We start from the raw sequence: 20,599 nt of genomic DNA on the forward strand, positions 1-20,599 counted from the left end.
ATTTAAAGAAGAGTTAATAATGTCTATTCTTCTCAAACAATTCCAAAAAACAGAAAATGAAGGAAAGCTTCCAAATTCATTCTATGTGGTCAGCATTGTCTTGATATCAAAACCAGATAAACACACTATAAGAAAAAAGAGAACTACAGGCCAATATGTCTGATCACAGATATAAAAATTCTCAACAAAATATTAGCAAAACAAATCCAACAATACATTTAAAAAATCCTTCACCACAATCAAGTGGGATTTATTCCCAGGATGCAAGTGTGGCTCAATATTTGCAAGTCAATCAACTTAACACATCACATTAACAAGAAAATGGATACAAACCATATCATCATCTCAATTGATGTATAAAAAGCATTTGACAAAATGTAACATCCATTCATGATAAAAACTCTTAACAAAGTAGGTTTAGAGGGAACATACCTCAACATAATAAAGGCCATATGTGAAAAGTGCATCGCTAACATCATACTCAATGGTGAAAAACTGAGGATGTTCACTCTTATTGCTTTTTTCAACACAGTACTAGAAGTCCTAGCCACAGCAATCAGACAAGAAAAAGAAATAAAAGGTATCCAAATTAGGAAAGAAGAAGTATAACTCATATTTCCAGATGATATCACACTATATATAATAAATCTTGAAGACTCCACCAAAACTACTAGACCTGAGAAGTGAATTCAGTAAAGTTTTAGGACACAAAATTAATATATAGAAATCTGTTGCATTTCTATACACTAATAACGAAGCAGCAGAAAAAGAAATTAAGAAAACAATCTCATTTATAATTACACCAAAAAAACTAAAATAATAGGAATAAACTCTTAACCAAGGAGGTGAAAGACCTGTGCTCTGAGAACTATAAAACACTGATGAAATAAATTGAAGATGACACAAACAAATGAAAGATATCCCATATTCATGGATTGGGAGAACCAATATTGTTAAAATGTCCATACCACCCCAAGCAATCTACAGATTTAATAAAATCCTTATTGAAATACCAAAAGCATTTTTAACATAAGTAGAGCAAATAATCCTAAAATGTGTATGGAACCACAAAAGACCCCGAGTAGCCAAAGCAATCTTAAAATAGAAGAAAGCTGGAGGTGTCACAGTCCTAGATTTCAAGCTATACTACAAAGCTGTAGTAATCAAAACATTATGGTACTGACACAAAAATAGACACATAGAACAATAGAACAGAATAGAGAGTCTAGTAATAAGCCCATGATTTTTATGGTCAATTACTCTATGATAAAAATGCTAGAATATACAATGCAAAAAAGACAATCTCTCAAAAATGATGCTGGGAAAACTGGACAGCTTCACGTAAAAGAATGAAATTGGACCACTTTCTTATACCGTGCACAAAAATAAATTCGAAACGGTTTAAAGACCCAAATGTAAGACCTGAAACCATAAAACTCCTAAAAGAAAACATAGGCAGTAATTTATTTCATATCAGCAGTAGAAACATTTTTCTAGATATATATCCTCAGGGAGGGATACAAAAGCAAAAATAAACTAATGGGACTACATCAAAGTAAAAAGATTTAGTACAATAAAGGAAAGCATAAATAAAACAAAAAAAGCAACCTATTGAATAAAAGAAGGTATCTACAAATGATATATCCAATAAGAGGTTAATATCCAAAATACACAAAGAACTTCTACAATTCAACATCATAAAAACTCAAATAATCCAGCTAAAAAATGAGCAGAGAATCCAAATAGACATTTTTCCAAAGAAGACATACAGATGGCCAAAAGAGACAGGTAAAGATGTTCAACACTATGAATCATTCAGGAAATGCAAATCAAAACCACGATGACATATTGCCTCATAACTGTCAGAATGGCTAGAATAAAGAACACAACAAATAGTAAGTGTTAGCAAGGATGTGCAGAAAAAGGAACAGTCACGTACTGCTGGTGGGAATGCAAACTGGTGCAGCCCCTGTGGGAAAATTATGGAGGTTCCTCAAAAAATTAAAAATGGAATTACTACAGTAATTCTACCGGTGGGTATTTACTGAAAGAAAATGAAATCAGCAATTTGACAAGATACATGTATCCATGTATTTATTGCAGCATTATTTATAATAGCCAAAATATGGAAGCAACCCAAGGGTCCATCCATAGATTGGTATGTATATACAATGGAATATTACTCAGCTATAAAAATGAAGTGAAATCTAAACATTTGCAACATGGATGGAGATAGACAGTATAATGCTAAGTGAAATAAGTCAGTTGGAGAAAGATATACCATATGATTTCACTCATATGTGCTATTTAAGAAACAGAAACAAATGAACAAAGAAAAAAAGAGACAAACAAAAACCAGCCTCTTAAATATAGCAAACAAACTGGTGGTTGCCAGAGGGAGGTGGGTAGGGAGATAGGTGAAATAAATAAAGGGGATTAAGAGTACACTTATCGTGATAAACACTGAGTAATATATAGAATTGTTGAATCATTATAGTGTATACCTGAAGCTAATGTAACACTGTATGTTAATTGTATTTAAATTTTAAAAAATACAAAAAATACATTAAATTTTTTTTAAAGAGATGTCAGTATTGACAACAAAACATAAAATGTGGGGTGGGGAAATAAGTTTTGTATGTGATAGAAGGTAAGCTGCTATCAGCCCCACGTAGAATGCTGTTATATCTATAAGATATTTCAAGTAAGCCAACAGGTAACCACAACAAAAACAAACAACAAATCTCAGCTATCATAGGTTCACACAAGATAAAGAGAAGGGAATCAAAGTATACCATTGTGGAAAATCATCAGTTTACAAAGGGACAGCAAGAGAGGAAGAAAGGAACAGAGGAATACAAAAAAGTAAGGGGGGCACCTGGGTGGCTCAGTTGGTTAAGCGTCTGACTCTTGGTTTTGGCTCAGGTCATGATCTCATGGTTCATGAGTTCAAGCCCCGCATTGAAGGGCACCATTGTGGAGCCTACTTAGGATTCTCTGTCTCCCTCTCTCTCTGCCCCTCCCCCACTCGTGCTGTCTCTGTCTCTCTCAAAATAAATAAACTTTAAAAAAACACAAAAGAGCAAGGAAATTAATAAAATGGAATTGGTAAGACCTATCTAACAATAATTACTTTTAATGTAAATGGATTAAATTCTCCAAACAAAGATACAGAATAGCTGCATGGATAAAAAACAAGACCCCTTTATATGCTTCTTATAAAAGACTAACTTCAGCTTCAAGGATATATACAGGCTCAAAGTAAGGGATGGGAAAAGATAGCTCATGCAAGTAGAAACCAAAATAGAGTGGAATAGCTATACTTACATCAGACAAAATAGATTGTAAGTTTAAAAAGTGTAACAAGAGACACAGAAGGTAACTGTGTAATAATAAAGAAGCTAATTCATCAAGAGGCTATAACAATTGTAAATATATATGCACACAACATCAGAGCACCATATATTAAGCAAATACTAACAGGTCTGAAGAGAGCAATATACAATAATATAATAGCAGGGGACTTCCATATGCCATTTTCAACAATGGATAGATCATCTAGACAGTCAATAAGGGAAAGTTTACCTTGGACTATACTTTAGACCAAATGAAACATGTACAGAATATTCCATGCAACAGCAAAAGAATACACATTCTTCTCAAGCACACATGGAACATTCCCCAGGATAGATCAAATGTTAGGTTTAAAAAAAAAAGTCTCAGCAAGTGTAAAAAGATTGAAATCATACTAAGTATATTTTATGACCACAATAGTATGAAACTAGATCAATTACAGGAGGAAAACTGGGAAATACACAAATATGTGGACATTAAACAATACACTGAAAAACCAATGGGTGAAAGATGAAATCAAAAGGAAATTAAAAAAATATCTTGATGAGCACTGGGTGTTGTATGTAAGTGATGGATCACTAAATTCTACACCTGAATTCATATTATACTATGTTAAATAAATAAAATAAATTGGATTTAAATAAAATAAATTTTAAAAATATCTTGAAACAAATGAAAAAGGAAACATAATATAACAAATTTATGGGATGCAGCAAAAACACTTCAAGAAGGGGAGTTTATAGTGATAAATGCCCCCGTTAAGGGAAAAGAAAGGTCTCAAATAATCAACCTAACTTTATATGTCAAGCAACTAGAAAAGAAGAACAAACTATATCCAAAGTTAGCAGAAAAATGGAAATAACAAAGATCAGAGCAGAAATAAATAGAGACCAGAAAAAACAGTAGAAAAGATCAACAAAACTAAGAACTGTTGCTTGAAAAAATAAACAAAATTGATGAAACTCTAACTAGACTAAGGAAAAAGAATACTCAAACTACTAAAATCAGAAATGTGTGGACATTACTACAAATTCTACAGAAATGTAAATGACCATAAGCGACTGCTGTGAACAATTATAGACCAACATATTTGACAATCTAGAAGAAATAAATTCCTAAAACATTATCATCTACTGAGACTAAATCAGGAAGAAGTAGAAAATATGACAGACTAAAAATGAGTCAGGCGATTGAGTCAGTAAGTACAAATCTCTCATCAAAGAAAAGCCCAGGAATAGATGGCTTCATTAGTTAATTCCAGCAAATATTTCAAGAAGAATTAATGACAATCCTTTTCAAACTCTTCCAAAAAACTGAAGAGGAGGAAACTCCCAAACTCATTTTACAAGGCCAGCATTATCCTGATACCAAAGTCAGAACAGCACACTACAAGAAGTGAAATCTCAGGCCATATCCCTGAAGAGTAGTTGCAAAAATTCTCAACAACATACTAGTAAAGCTGAATTCAACAGCATATTAAAAGGATCACACATGATAATCAAGTGGGATGTAAGGATGGTTCAACATATGCAAAGCAATAAATGTGAAACACATTAATAAAATGAAAGACAAAAGTCATATGATCATCTCAATATATGCAGGAAAACATTGACAAAATACAACATCCCTTCTTAATAAAAACTCTCAACAAATTGGATATAGAAAGAACATACCTCAACATAACAAAGGCAATATATAACAAGCCTACAGCTAACATCATACTCAATAGTGAAAGGTTGGTAGTTTTCCTGTAAGATCAAGAACAAGACTAGAGTGCCCATCCCACTCTTAACATTCCTATTCCATGCAGTACAGGACTCCTAACCAGAGTAATCAGGCAAGGAGAAGAAATAAAAGGCATCCAAATCAGAAAGGAAGACATAAAATTATCACTGCTTGCTGATATGACCTTGAATATAGAACTTCCTAAAGACACCACCAAGAAACTGTTAGAAATAATCAACAAATTCAATAAAGTTGAAGCATATGAAATCAACATGCAGGAATCAGTTGTGTTTCTATACACTAACAATAAACAATCTGAAAAAGGAAGAAAATAAGCCCATTTACAATAGCATCAAAAACAATAAAATACTTAGTGATAAATCTAACCAAGGAAGTGAAAGATCTATACACCAAAAGCTATAAGACATTGAAGATGACCCAGATAAATGGAAATATATTCCATGTTCATAGATTAGGAGAGTTAATATTGCCACAGTATCCATACTACCAAAACCTATAGATTCAATAAAATCCTATCAATTTCCAATGGCATTTTTTCCCCCACAGAAACAGAAGAAACAATTGTAAAATGTGTGTGGAACCACAAAAGACCCCCAATAGCCAAATCACTATTGAGCACTGGGCTCAATAAGAACAAAGCCGGAGGCATCACACTTCCTGATTTCAAAATATATTACAAAGCTATATTAATGAAAACAGTATGGTATTATTAAAAACAGACACAAAAACCAATGGAACAGAATCAAGTGTCCAGAGATAAACCCACACACTTATAGTCAACCAGCATTTGACAAGGGAGCCACAAATACTAAATGGGGAAGGAATAGTCTCTTCAGTAAATGGTGTTAGAAAAACTGGATGTCCATGTGAAAAAGAATGAAATTAGAATACTATCTTACCCCACTCAAAAAATTAACTGAAAAGAGAGTAAGGACTTACACATAAGACGAAATACAGTAAAATTCCTACAAGAAAACATAGGTGAAAAATCTCTTTGACCTGAGTTTTGACAATGATTTTTTAAAATATGGCACCAAAAGAAAAAGCAACAAAAGTAAAAATTGACAAGTAGGATCATATCAAACTAAAAAGTTTCTGCACATCAAAAGAAGCAATCAACAAAATGAAAAGGTACAGAATAGGAGAAAATTTTTGCCAACCATATATATGATAAGGCGTTAATATCCAAAATATATGAAAGTCATACAACTCAATATCAAAGAACAAAAAACAAACAAAACCCCAATCTGATTATAAAATTGGCAAAGTACCTAAAAAGACATTTCTCCAAAGAAGACATACAGTTGGTATGGTACATGAAAAGGTGCTAAACATCACTGATCAGCAGGGATACTAATGACATATGACCCCACAACTGTTAGAATGGATATGATAAAAAAAAAAATAAAGACAAGAAATGACAAATACATGTTGGTAAGAATGTGGAGAAAAAGGAACCATTGTGCACTGTTGGTGGGAATGTAAACTGGTACCGATAGTATGGAAAACAGTGTGGAGATTCTTTTACAAATTAAAAATAGAACTACCATGTAATCCAGCAATCCTACTTCTGGGTATATTCCAAAGGAAAATAAATCATTATTTTGAAGAGTTATCTGCACTCCCATTTTTTTTAATGTTTATTTATTTTGGGGAAAGAGACAGAGAGAGACAGAGACAGAGCATGAGTGGGGGAGGGGCAGAGAGAGAGTGAGACACAGAATCCAAAGCAGGCAGGCTTCAGGCTGAGCTGCCAGCACAGAGCCTGACACAGGGCTCAAATTCATGAGCTGTGAGATCATGACCTGAGCTGAAGTTGGACACTTAACTGACTGAGCCACCCAGGTGCCCCACTGCACTCTTATGTTAACTGCAGCATCATTCACAATAACCAAGATACGGAAACAACCTAAGTGACTATCAACTGATGAGTGGATAAAGAAAATGTAGTAAATCTATACAATAGAATATCATTCAGCCATATAAAGAAGGAAATCCTGCTATCTGCAACAACATGAATGGACCTGGAGGGCATGATGTCAAGTGAAATAAGTCAGACCAAGAAGGGCACTATATGACCTCCCTTATATATGGAATCTAAGAACTTCAAACTCATAGAAACAGAGGGTATATTGATGTTTACACCAAGGGTTTGGAGCTAGGGGACACAAGGAGATGTTGGCCAAAGTGTACAAACTTTTAGTTATAAGCTAATTAAGTTCCAGGATCTAATGTGTAGCATAATGTATTGTACAAGAAAATATGTACAATAATGATGTATTGTACAAGAAAAAGAAAAAGACATGGAAGATAGTAGCAGGTAAGTGAAGGAAGAAAAGAGTTTCAAGAAGAAATAAGTCATCTCCAACATTATATGTGGTACAGTGGTCAAGTGCTAAGAGGAGTAAAAAATATCCTATTAAACTTGGCAAACTTTCAGTGACTTTACCAAGCTATTTAAGTAGATAGACAGATAGTATGTAGTGAGTACTGGGATAGAGTACTCTGTACTCAGAGTACTGGGATAGACTCTGTTTGGGGGCAAACAGAGTCAATAGGTTTGGAAAGCCCAGTGCTCAAGCAGTGCTCAGCAGGGCCTGGTGCTTGAGGTTTAATCCACTGCAATCTTTGTCTTGAAATTATTAATAAATTTATCTTTGAACTTGTATTTTATATGTGAATTATGATGGGACAATGAAGCACGCACTTGGGAGCTCTGGCTGGTGCAGTCCTGACTCCTGTTCCTGTCTGCCTTCACAGGACAGGTTCTTGGTACCTCACTCCTCCATTCCCTGGTACCTTGGGTTCCACCTGGTCTTGGCCTCCTCACTCCCCTGTCCTGAAAATGCTTCTGCCTTCACCCTGGGCAATAGCCAGGGCTCAGGTGTGGGAGGGTCAGTGTAGGGTATATGAAACTTGTGGCATCTGGAGTAACACATGGCAGCAGCTGCCCTCTGCCTCACCAGGTGGCAGCACTGTGCTGTGGCAGATGGAGGCCTCGTCTCCACAGGAGTGAGTCTCTTGCCCACCCCCAATCAGGGTACTTAGTGTGTTCAAGTGATAAGTTGCAGTACCCGTGGAGGTCACTCATCTGCTATAGGTCAAGATGGCTAGACCCACTGTAAGGAAAGATACCAGGCTTGACTTCTTCAGATGCCACCCCTGACTGGGGCATGAGGTGTTGGTCCAATGGCTGTTGACAGGGGAAACCTGGAAGAAAGTGAACTGCACACATGATGAATCGCCAAGTGATTATGAGGGTCTGCAGTTGGCCCAAGAGTATTCTCATGTCCATGGGAGCATGACATTAAATATAAATAAAAGCACGAAGACCAGTAGAGAGTGACTGGGGAAGAAAGGGAATGCTTTATATTCAAAACTTTTAACACTATTTTTCTTCTGATTTTTTAACAAGAGTCTTCATACGGCCCAAAAAATTACAAAGGCAGTTCTGGATGCAATAATGCAAAAAATGGGAGCATATACCGTGGCAGTTGCCTCTAGACAGGATTTTAGTGAATACAAATTTAAAAATTTTTTAATGTTTATTTATTTTTGAAAGAGAGAGAGAGTGTGACTGGGAGAGGGGCAGAGAGAGAGGGAGACACTGAATCTGAAACAGGCTCTAGGCTCTGAGCTGTCAGCACAGAGCCCGATGCTGGGTGTGAACCCATGGACCGTGAAATCATGACCTGAGTTGAAGTCAGATGCTTAACCAACTGAGCCGCCCAGACACCCCTAGTGAAGACAAATTTTAGACACAGATGATAAGAGAATTAGCAAACTGAAATTAAAAAAAAAATAGTCTACAATGAGTTATGGAAAACAAAATGATAGAAAATATGAAAATATTTCAAGAAGGACAGAATAAAAAGGTGACATATATTTTCTTATGAAAATCTAAAGAGAAAGAATAAAATGAGAGAATCAATATTTGAAAAGATAATGACTGGTTTTTCAGAATTAATGAAAGACCCTAATCTTCAGATTCAGAAACTGCAATAAACCACATGTAGGATAGATTTTTTTAAAAACCTATAATAGTGAAACACCAACAGCAAGGTTAAGTCATTAAACAGAAAATACAGACAACCTAAAAGATAAAACTATTAGACAGTGGACTTTACAATTGCAATAGTAGGACCCAGCAGACAATTATTTTATTTTATTTTATTTTATTTTATTTTATTTTATTTTATTTTATTTTATTTTATTTTATTTTACTTTATTTTATTTTATTTTACTATTAGGAAGCTATTTATTAAATATAATTTATTGTCAAATTGGCTTACATACAACACTGAGTGATCATCCCAACAAGTGCCCTCCTTAATGCCCATCACCCATTTTCCCTCCCTTTCCCCTCCATCCCTCCCCCCCCCCCCCCCCACCGCCACCATCCACCCTCAGTTTGTTCTCTGTATTTAGCAGACAATAATTTTAAAGTCTTGGGAGAAAACAGCAACCAACCCAGAATTGTATTTTCAGAGAAACTATTTTTCAAGAACGAGGATAAAATAGGAGTACCTGGATGGCTGAGTTGGTTAAGTGTCCGATTTAAGTGTCCAGTTAAGAGCCAACTTTCAGCTCAGGTCATGATCTCATGGTTTGTGGGTTTGAGCCCCACGTCAGGCTCTGTGCTGACAGCTCAGAGCCTGGAGTCTGCTTTGGATTCTGTGTCTCATTCTTTCTCTGCCCCTCCCTTGCTTGTGCTGTCTCTCTCTGTCTCTCAAAAATAAATAAATGTAAAAAAAAAAAATTAAAAAAAGAGGTATAATATCAGAGTAAAGTATTCTAAAGATTGTTGTATTGTTCAAGAGAAGAATAAATGTATTGATTAAATTTAGACTTGATACATCTAAAATTACTGGAGTATCATGTAAGATAGACATACAATTCATAATTTCTAAACAAGTATGAAAGAAAATCAAATCAGGAAAAAAAGAAAGTCAAGTAAAAAGGAGAAAAGAACTGACTAGAATGAAAATATTGACCAAGGCATGATTAGGGTTAAAACATGCTAAAGACATAAAGGGTATTAAGCAAGTAAATGGAAAGCACATTAAATTTTTTCATAAATATAAACTTAAGTAATCACAATAAACATAAATGCTCCAAATTGCCCAATTAAAAGCCAAAAGACTGTCATTTTAGAAAACAGAATATCCAGTTTCAAGGCATTCATTAATGAAACACTTAAAATATAAGTTTATAGAAAACTTGAAAATCAATGGATAAAGACCCATGAATATATTAACATAAAATAAAACAGAACATGAGGCAACAAAAGAAAAAGTATTACAGGTGAGAAGCAAGATCACTACAAATAAAGTTTCAATTCTTCAAAAAGGCTCAGTAATTCCAAAGTTATATACACATAAAAGATAACCTCAAAATATGACACAAAAACTTAGGTACCTATGAGGAAAAGCAACATATCTACCATCCTAGTGGGACATTTGGCAGAGCCCTCTCATTCATTGATAGATCAAGCCAACAATGAGTCAAGTAAGCACACAGAAGATCTGAATAGTTCACTTACCAAATCTGATCTACTAATTGTGTGATTATAATATTTGACCCAACAATAAGAAAATGTATTTTCTATGGGTACACATGGGACATTTATAAAAACTGACTAGATGCTAGGTCAAAAATTTCCTCCAGCAATTCTTATCCCAATACCATCAGGTTATAATTAAAAACACTCATAGGTTTGTAAATTGAAAAATGTATTTTAAAAAATATTTTGAGAGAAAGAGAGCATCAGGGAAAGAGGGGCAGAGGGAGATGGAAAGAGAGATTCTCAAGTAGGCTCCACACCCAGCACAGAGCCTGACATGGGGCTTGATCCCATGACTGTGAGATCATGACCTGAGCCGAAATCAAGAGTCAGATGTTTAACCAACCGAGCCACACAGGCGCCCCCAAAAATGCATTTCTAACTAACTCATGGGTCAAACAAATTGTAGCAAGGATTAGAAAATTATTTCTGAGCAATAAAAAAAAAATCACAGGAGGTATTTGCAATACTTGTTGAATACAGTTACAGAAGTACTTAGAAGAAAAGTGATTGCCTTAAACACGCACATTAGAAAAAAAAGAGAGCCTCATGCCTAATGGGCTAAATAGCCAATTTAAGTTTTAGAAAAACAAACTCAAGGAAATCATAGAAAATATGGGTCGAAATGAAATAGACTGCAATAGACAATCTCAAAAAGCCAAAAGTTGGTTCTCTGAAAATACTAATAAAAGAGGAATACCACAAGGACATGGAAACAAAGGAAGGCACAAATAAAATTATTAGAAATGTTAAAACAGAAGTGTAACTACAACCACCTCAGAGACTAAATCTCATAAGAGGATATTACAGACAACTTTATGATATTAAAGTTGATATTAAGATGGCTAACTGAAGACATGGATAAATTTCTGGAAAAGTACTACTTACAGAAATGGATTTTACAAGAATTGTAATTCCAAAATAGCACTATAACCATTAAAAAATGGAATTAACACTTAGGAAATCTCCCCCCGCACCACACACACACACACGAAATCCAGACCCAAGTAAACTTCTGTGCAAGCTTCCATCAAATACTTAAGGAACATATACTTCCAATGTTACACGAAATCTCTCAGAATAGAAAAGAATGACCACTCCTAACTTTCCTGATGAGTCTAGCACAATCCCGATACCAAATGCAGAAAATGATAGCACAAGGGGAGTAAGACCACAGGCCAAACTCACTCATGAAATTCACACCAAAAAAATCTGAACACAGTATTAACAAAGAAAATTCATCAATGTAAATGAAAGAGAATTCATCAAGAATTCTGGAGTAGTTGGAATCTGGAATAGTTGGCTTATTCCAGAAATACAAGGTTAGTTTAATATAGAAACATTAATAACTATTTTTCATCATTAACATAGTAAAACAGAAAAACCATATGAACTCTGAAGTGCAAGTAGAAAAACTTTAAACGAATTTCAACACTGATTCATATGCAAAATTCACCACCAACTTGGAATAAAAGGGAAGTTCCTCAACTGGGTAAAGGTTAACTCATAATTTGTAATAAATATTCTGCAAAATTAGTGAAATGAGAGCCTCCCTTTTAAAATCAGGAATAAGACAAGGAGGCCTGCTTTCACCCTTCTAGGAAACATTGTGTTTGAATATTCTAGCAAAGCAGTCAGAATAAAAGAAAGAAAAGCCATACTTATTTGGAAAGGGATAAAGAAAACCATCAGTATTTTCAGGTGATAGGATTTGTAAAAACTCCAAGAGAATATATAAGTAAATCGTTAGAATTAATATAAGAATTTAGCAAGATTGTTGAATACAAAAATCAATATTCAGAAGTAAATTGTGTTCTATACAGCAAGAAGCTCTGGTTAGAAAATACAGAAAATGTAGCTTTAAAAAATTGAGTGTAATAGAGACCAAAATATAAAGCATCTAGGAATAAGTCTAATAAAAATTTCCAGGCACTTTTATGAAAAATTGCAAAATTTTTTGGCAGACATATAAAAAGACCTAAATAAATGGAAGGTTATGTACTATTCTTGAGCTGAAACTCTCCAAATTGATTTAAATATTGATTTAAATATTTAAGATAGGAATCCCTACTAGAGTTTTTGTGGAATTTGACAAACCAATTCTAAAATTTCATAGAGAGGAAAAATAGGCCAGAGGAAAAATAGACAAAGCTAAGAGACTCATGAAGAAGAACAAGATTTGGGGTCAGAGTGGGCCAGGGATTTGCACTGTCACTCATCAAGATTTGAAATATGAAATTATAGTAATAAAGATAATGTAGTGTTTATTAAGCAGACAAACAGATCAGCTGAACAGTAGAGCCAGCTGGGAAGAAACACATGCATACATGTAAAATCGATGTATGATAAAGCAGGCACTACAGGTAAGTACATTATTCAATAAATGGGTCTGATAAGATTAATTATTCACATGGAAAAAATAAAATTGGATCCCTATCTCCAAGTATATACAAAAACTAACTCCAGATGGATTAAGGACCTAACTGTGGAAGTCAAAACTATGTGGACCTTTCAGGAAACAACATAGGAGGCTATTTTTATGAACTTGGAGGAAAAGATTTCTTAAATTGATTTAAAAACGCACAAACCAATTAAGGTAAGAGCTGGAAAATTCATCTATAATAGCAAGGACCTCTGTTATCAATAGAGATCATAAGTGAAAAGTTGCATAAACTGGGATAAATCCTTTCTATATATATATATATATATATATATATATATATATATATATATATATATATATAATGTCCTAGTCATTAGAATGAAATCTTGTAAGTTATTCTGAAACAAAAATAACTCAAAAATGGGTAAAAATCCTCATTTAGCAGAAAGGGAAGAAAAATTCTTCATGAATAAATGAAAATATGCTCAATAGTAATTAGGGAAATGCAAATAAAAAGCACAGTGACATAATTTCACATCTACTAGATTGTAAAATTAAAGTCAGATAATACTGAGTATTGGTGAGGAAGTAGCACAATGGGAACATTCATGGGCTGCTGGTGTAGACGTAGTCCACTGCTGGTGTAGACGTAGATTTGAACGATCTTTTCAAGAGGCATTTAGGCATTACCTAGTAAACTTGAACAAATGCATATCCTACTTTTAGCCAATTGTACTTTTAGGTCTATATCCTAGAGAAACTTTTGTTCATGTGCATCAGAATGGGATTTGCTAAACAATAACGTACATACAATGACTACAGGATCTTGTTCAAATGCAGGTAATGATCTAGGAGGTCTGGAATGAGGCCCCAGATTCTGCATTTCTAAGTAGCAGATTCTACGGTACTGGTAATGTTCTCTTCCTTGACTTGTGTGATGAATACATGAGTATTAGTTTCATTTTATTCTTTAAATGGTATTTTTACAGGTGATAAATTGTGTACATTTTTACCACTTACATAACAGAAAAACACTTAGCTCCCACTGAGCTGTCTCTTTGGGCTTAACTGCCCCCCCTAGATAGGTGCTGCTTCTTCCGATTTTGTTTTCATGATTCATGACCAGATCAGAGCAGTATGGAAGGCCATATCCGTCACTAGCTCTTGGGGCTCAGTGTGTGTGAGTGAGATTGGAAACTCGTGAAACTGACTATCAATGCTTTTTCAATGCTTTTTTTGGCAGATTGCCTTCTCTGATGGCCCCCCTGGTCTCTGCTTGGAGGAAGCAGAAAATAACCCATGTGGCCAGAGAGGAAGGTTCTGTTCTCCAATTCTGCTGTACAGGGAATTTTTATCTCCAAATTAGCCTTTGTCTGTTTCTCAGTTGGTTTCAAACCCACAGGAGAAAGCTGGTGATTGGCATATCTGAAATCCGCAAGTAGGACAGAACCCTGTCAGGTTCAGGAGTAGCAGAGACTCCATCCTTGCTTCTTGGTAAGAGTCTGGGAAGGTGGCAGTATTTCTGAGAGGAATGGAACGTGCACTCCTTGAAGGGCTTGCTAAAATCTAGTTATCAGGGCTTCTAGTCCAAAAATTTCATGTACACTGCAGAACCATCTGACTTCTAAGGGACCACGTGAACCAAGACAACTATCGGCAACAACCACTTCCGCTTTACAGAAGACACGAGTATTCTGCCGGCGACTGCCTGGGTCATGTGTCAGTCCTCAAGTAATCCCTGTGGCCAATGAAATGCGAGGCTGTTGAGTCCTCTGGGGAGCAGGGGCCACATAAGGCAGTTCCCTGTATCCTATTCAGGGCTTAGGGTATTGCCTTGACTGTTGCACTGAAAAATATTCTGATTCATTGATGGTTTTAACTTATCAGATGATTTTCTAATGCAGTTAATTATTTTCTCCTGTGCCAGTTTTCTCTTTTTAGTTATTTTCATTCACTCTCATGTTAATATGGGTTGGAGAAACTATGTATATAATGGAATTAAAAGAGCCCTGTAGTCTGAAAAACCAGTGTCAAATCCCAATGCTAGTTATTAGTAGCTGTGTATTATTATCTGAGTTATTTAACCTACCCAAGCTTATATGTCCTCATTTATAAAATAAAGATAACAATACCTGCATTTCTGTTTGTTATAAAAAGTGAGAGAGATAATTTACATCAAGTACGAACATTAGAAATATATGTTCAAATAGTGGTTGCTATTGTTATTTTTATTGTTTGTTTCCCAATATTAGTTTGGCATTTTATTTGAGGATATCTTGATTGGTGAGTGCAAGCTTATGTGAAAAGTATAATGTAGATAATCCATCTGTGGTTAATTAAAAGTTAAATCTAATTATTCTTAAAAAGCATTAATTATCTTTGTATTCAACATTGCCTCACTTACATAACTCTATAATACCACAGGAAGCAGATATGAGAACTTTGCACAGACAAATTGCGTTCTTCTTCTGAATCCTAAAAGGAAATTAAGGTAGCTTTAAATACAAATTTGGATACAGGCAGAAAAGTCACAGAGGCACTAAATTAGTGATCTAAGATGAGAGGAAGTATAATGAACAAATTTTGGAATAGAACTAACAAATATTCATGTAATACTAGTTCAATTCTGTAGCTATTCTCTGTAATTACAAATTCACTATCATGAGTGACAAATTTGTTATGTATTGGTCTTTGCACCCAGTTCCTGCTAATCTTTGGTCTTTGACCGCAGTTCCTGATGCAGAGCTCCTACAACTCTTATAATCTCCTGAATGATGGGAGGGTCTGACACAGAGATCCTCAATCCCTTTTGTTCTAATGAGGCGACTCGGGGTGGGATCCAGGATGGGAACTGGTCACTAGAAAGCCCAAGCCATGATTAGAAGCTTGGAACTTTTACCTCAACCTCCCACCCTTTGGAGGGGGGAGAAGGACTAGAAAATGAGTTAATGATCAATCATGCCTATGCGATGAAGCCCCATAAAAATCAGGTTGGTAAACATGTCCATGTGCTGGCAGGGTGACACAACCCAGCTCCATGGGGTCAGAAGCTCCTGTGCGCAGGGCCCTTCCAGACTTTGCCTTATGTGGCTCTTCTCTGGCTGTTCATCTGTATCCTTTATCATATCTTTTATTATAACTGATAAATGCATTTCCCTGAGTCCTGCAAGCTGTTCTAGCAAATTATTGACCCTGAGGAGAAGGTTGCGGGAACCTGGATTTATGGACAGTCAGTCATGAGTACACGTGACAAACTGGGACTTGCAGTTGACATCCGAAGCGGAGCAGTCTTGTGGGACTGAGCCCTTAACCTTGTGGATGGGAAGTTAACTCCATGTAGAAAATGCCAGAACTTAGAATTGTAAGACAGTCAGCTGGTATCAGAGAATTAGTCAGTATGGAAACCAACCCCTTATACTTCATGTGGTAACAGAATGTTCTCTGTGAGTGTATAAAGGAAAATAGTGAGTTTTCCTGGACAGTCTTACTCACTGAAATGCAATTCAATTCATTTTCTTCCATGATGGTTCTGAATCAGAGATGATTTTGCTCACCAGGGTACACTGGCAATGCCTGGAGACATTTTGGATTGTTATATCTGAGTGTTTTTGAATGTATTTCTAAAGTCACGTGTACATCCTTGAAGGTTATAAGATCTGATGGCACTATCCGTAAACGACAAAGATACTCTTCTCTATGCATGTATTTGTGTGTATGTAACATTGCACATTTGGGCTTCTAACACACAACAAAAGGAAAAGGAGTAAGCCTTTACTTCCTCAGAATTGTGTCCATGAAACTGGTAAATATTCATAAACTCAAAAACCTCAAGTTGAAATACTTTTCAATCTACGAGTTTTGAAAAAATGAATTAATATTCATTTGGCCTCTCCTGCATCACTCTACTTGTTCTCTGAAAATAAAGATTAGAAATCAAGAAGAAGGCATAAGCCCCAAAATATAGTCAAATTTTGTCACACGCAGTCTCTATGGCAGTGGCTTTAGACACACTTGCGTGGGAATATCAGCTACGAATGCCTGGCCGGTACCTGTTACTAATTAGTAGAGAGTTGATGTTTTTGATGCTTAACTTTTTCTTTTTTTTTGTAACCCAGAGAGGATTCAACATCATTCTTATGTATTTGCACTCGCAAATGCTTTCTCGAATTGAAGAAAATATAGTAAAAACAAACTTGCTAGAAATGGCTTTTAATCCAGGGAATTGTTATAAAAGTATATGATGTGAGACCCACTCATTGGGGAGTATTGTTACCAGGAAGGTGGTAACTGAGGCTTTCACATACTTATTGACAAAAAGGCTAAGGTAAAATCACATACCATTTCATAACATCATTTTCTATGAGATATATCTGGAAGTTAATGCCCTATTGATAATAATTTAAAAATACCTCTTATCTATGATTAACACATACTATTTAAAACAGATTAAATTAGGTTGAAAGCTCAAAATATGGGAAATAAAGTGTAACAGAGATAATTACTCAAGATTTAATAAGTTATCATTAAAATCAACTTACTGGGCCCACAACAATTGGTCTTATAGTCTGAACACCAGGAGAAGAACAACGCAGCTCTGTCCTCGGTGAGCTAGTATTTAAAAAGAACAGAAAGATAAATAAGCATACAAGGTTAGGAAAAATTCCCTACTTTTTAAGCCTAAAAACATTAATTGTATGCTAATAAGAAAAATAAAACATACAGCATATTTTACTTTTATACTATTTTCTTTAAAAAAATTTTTTTAATGTTTATTCATTTTTGAGAGACAGCGAAAGAGACAGAGGGAGAGAGAGAGAGAGAGAGAGAGGTTGAGCAGAGAAAGAGGGAGACACAGAATCCGAAGCAGGCTCCAGGCTCTGAGCTGTCAGCACAGAGCCCAGTGCGGGGCTCAAACCCATGAACCTTGAGATCATGACCTGAGCCGAAGTTGGATGCTTAACAGACTGAATCACCCAGGCACCCCATATCCTATTTTCAAAGAGATCTTGTCTTTCTTCTCACATCTATTTAATGGGAAGAAATTTACATTCAATCACCACCTTAAATCTGACTGTCTGCACTATATGAATACTTTTTTATGGGTAAATACACACATTATATTGACATCAGCAGCAAAAATCTTACCTTTTATTTTTCACTGAACAAGTTCCTGGCACACTCCACTCAAGAAATGATGTTCCTTCATACTCTAACGTAATCTAAAAAAGAAGGTACAATAGTTCAAACAAAAAGTCTGCCCCAGAATTTTTACCTCAGTATTCAGAGGCAGGGTTGAATTTTCTGTGTCCTTATCATTGAAAGAAAGAATGACTAAACATTTTATTGCTTTAAAATTGTACAAAGTAATACGACAAAGGAAAGGCAATGTAGCTTTTCCAAGACACTTCAGTAGTCTCCCTTAAAAACTCTAAGCTTCTTTGTGGAGTTGAGACGACAGGGAAGTAGGGGGACTGGGATTGCCTGGTCCCTCAAACACAGCTGTATTGAGGAGAGATCACTTGGACCACCCAAGAAATGGATCTGCAGAGTGCCAGAAGAACCTCCAGGGACAGAGAGAGGCAGCGTGGTGGGATGGAGGTGCATGTATATGGAGTGGTGGAGAGAAAATGGCAGAGGCATGGAAGGGAGGGAACCCTTTCTGTGCAGAGACAAAAGGGAGTGAAAGAGAGAGGGGTTGTAAAAGTCAGTACTCAGTTGGCACAAAAGGAAAACCTCTCCAGACCACAGATGGGGGAATGAGAAATACAGAGAGTGCCAGTTTCTATTTTGCAAACAGCCTTAGGAGCTGAAACTCGGAGGTTTCAAAAGTGCACGACTTTCGCCGACTTTCTCCGAAGCTAAGCCAGGAGCCGCTGGGTGCTCCTGTGGAGGAGGAACCTCCCCCTGGAGCGCATAGCCTGGTACACGGATCTCTGGGGGATACTGGAAAACAGTCCCCTTTCCAGAGTACTTTGGGAAAAGGGTTTATTGCCTCCCCAGTGACAAAGACCCTGCAGGTGCCAGCCAAAGGCCTTTTTTTTTTTTTAGTTTATTTATTTATTTTGAGACAGAGAGAGCACAAGCAGGGGAGGGGCAGGGGGGGCGGGGACAGAGGATCCGAAGCCGGGTCTGTGCTGACAGGAGAGAGCCCAATGTGGGGCTCAAGCCCAAGAACTGGAAGACCATGACCTGAGCCGAAGTCAGAAGCCCAACGGACTGAGCCACCCAGGCACCCAGTGTTTTATCAGCCTTTTATCAGCAGAGTGGAGTGGCTCTACATCAGAACAGGATCCATGCAGTGTGGGGGGTCCTTTAAGACATTGGGTTTTGAATCCCAACTGGGCACCTAGAAGGTGCTGGAGAACCGTGAGGAACAGGTCAAGCTGAATGCCCTCGCTATCCTGTGAGGGCTGCCTGAACAGGGGTTTGAGACAACCTGGCGTGGGAAGGAGAGATTGGGGTGTCGCCAGTTTTCTCCCCATCACCAACACAGTGGGGCTTCAGAGAGAAGCACAGCGGCCCCCAGGGGAGGCGGGACACTTACACCAAACCCTGCCCCTGGTAACTGCACACCTACTGGAACAAGACTGACACTGAGCCAATGCAGCCAGCCTCTCCTCCAGACCAGCACAGCCACCTGTCCCTGGCACCAACAGACAACTGTTTGTTGCTGTTGTTATTGTTGTTGTTTGCCTGTCTGGTTGTCTTTTTCGTTTCTCTTTTCTTTTTTTTTCTTCTCTTCTCTTTTTCTTCTTACCCTCTACTTTTTTTATATTGGAATAAGGCTCATAGCTTCTGAATTGTTTGTGGTCAATTCTTAATATATATATAGTCTGTTCAGGCATTTTTACTTTATTCTTTTTATATCTTTTCTATCTCTTCTCCTTTATTTTCCTTTCTTTTTCTCTGGATTTAAGCCTTATAGTTTTTTGATTCTCTGTTTGGTCTTCTTTCCTCCCCTTTCATTTTTCTTTTTTTATGGGATCAGGCCTCCCCCCTACCTCTTTCCTTTTTTCCACAGTTACTTCAACAAACAAATCAAAGCCCACCTGGTGGAAGGTCCAAACACTCCAGCACTACAAGCAAGGAGGGCCTCTACAGAGGACTGACCAGTGGGATAGAGCAGCCAAAACACAATAGAGTGCATGCAACATACACCAAAAACACTTCCTGAAGTGCCAGGCCCTCAACAGTGAATGACCCCTTTTTAATATAGTAGTACTGACAGGTGCAGACACATAACAAGCTACTAAAACATGCAAAAGACAGAAATTAGCCAAAATGATGAAACAGAAGAATTCTTCCCCAAAACAAAATTTGGGAAGAAATCACAGCTAGAGAATTGCTCAAAACAGATATTAACAATATATCTGAACAAGAATTTAAAATAATAGTCATAGGACTAATAGATGGGCTTGAAGAAAGCATAGAAGACAACAGAGAATCTATTGCTGCAGAGATCAAAGACCTAAGGACTAGGCATGATGAATTAAGAAATGCTATAAATGAAATGCAAAATAAACTAGATACAGTGACAGCAAGGATGGAAGAAG

At 36.4% G+C, this 20,599-nt stretch overlaps 1 protein-coding gene across 3 annotated transcripts in view; it reads right to left on the reverse strand.

The window, feature by feature from the left end:
• Nucleotides 1-20,599, reverse strand: part of CATSPERE (catsper channel auxiliary subunit epsilon) — a 192,117-nt gene that overhangs the window by 146,224 nt on the left and 25,294 nt on the right. For all 3 annotated transcript variants that reach the window (XR_013553113.2, XM_078440779.2, XM_078440780.2), the window contains exons 3-5: nucleotides 18,192-18,265; nucleotides 17,585-17,654; nucleotides 15,451-15,521 (exon numbers count right to left, since the gene is read on the reverse strand). Coding sequence is in view for 2 of the 3 variants with exons in the window: in XM_078440779.2 (XP_078296905.2) it covers nucleotides 15,451-15,521; nucleotides 17,585-17,654; nucleotides 18,192-18,265 (215 nt within the window). In the remaining variant the exon portion in view is untranslated. The remainder of the gene's footprint in view (nucleotides 1-15,450; nucleotides 15,522-17,584; nucleotides 17,655-18,191; nucleotides 18,266-20,599) is intronic.

Source organism: Panthera onca, chromosome F1, assembly GCF_046562875.1.
Source record: "Panthera onca isolate mPanOnc1 chromosome F1, mPanOnc1 haplotype 2, whole genome shotgun sequence".
Taxonomy (NCBI): Eukaryota; Metazoa; Chordata; class Mammalia; order Carnivora; family Felidae; genus Panthera; species Panthera onca.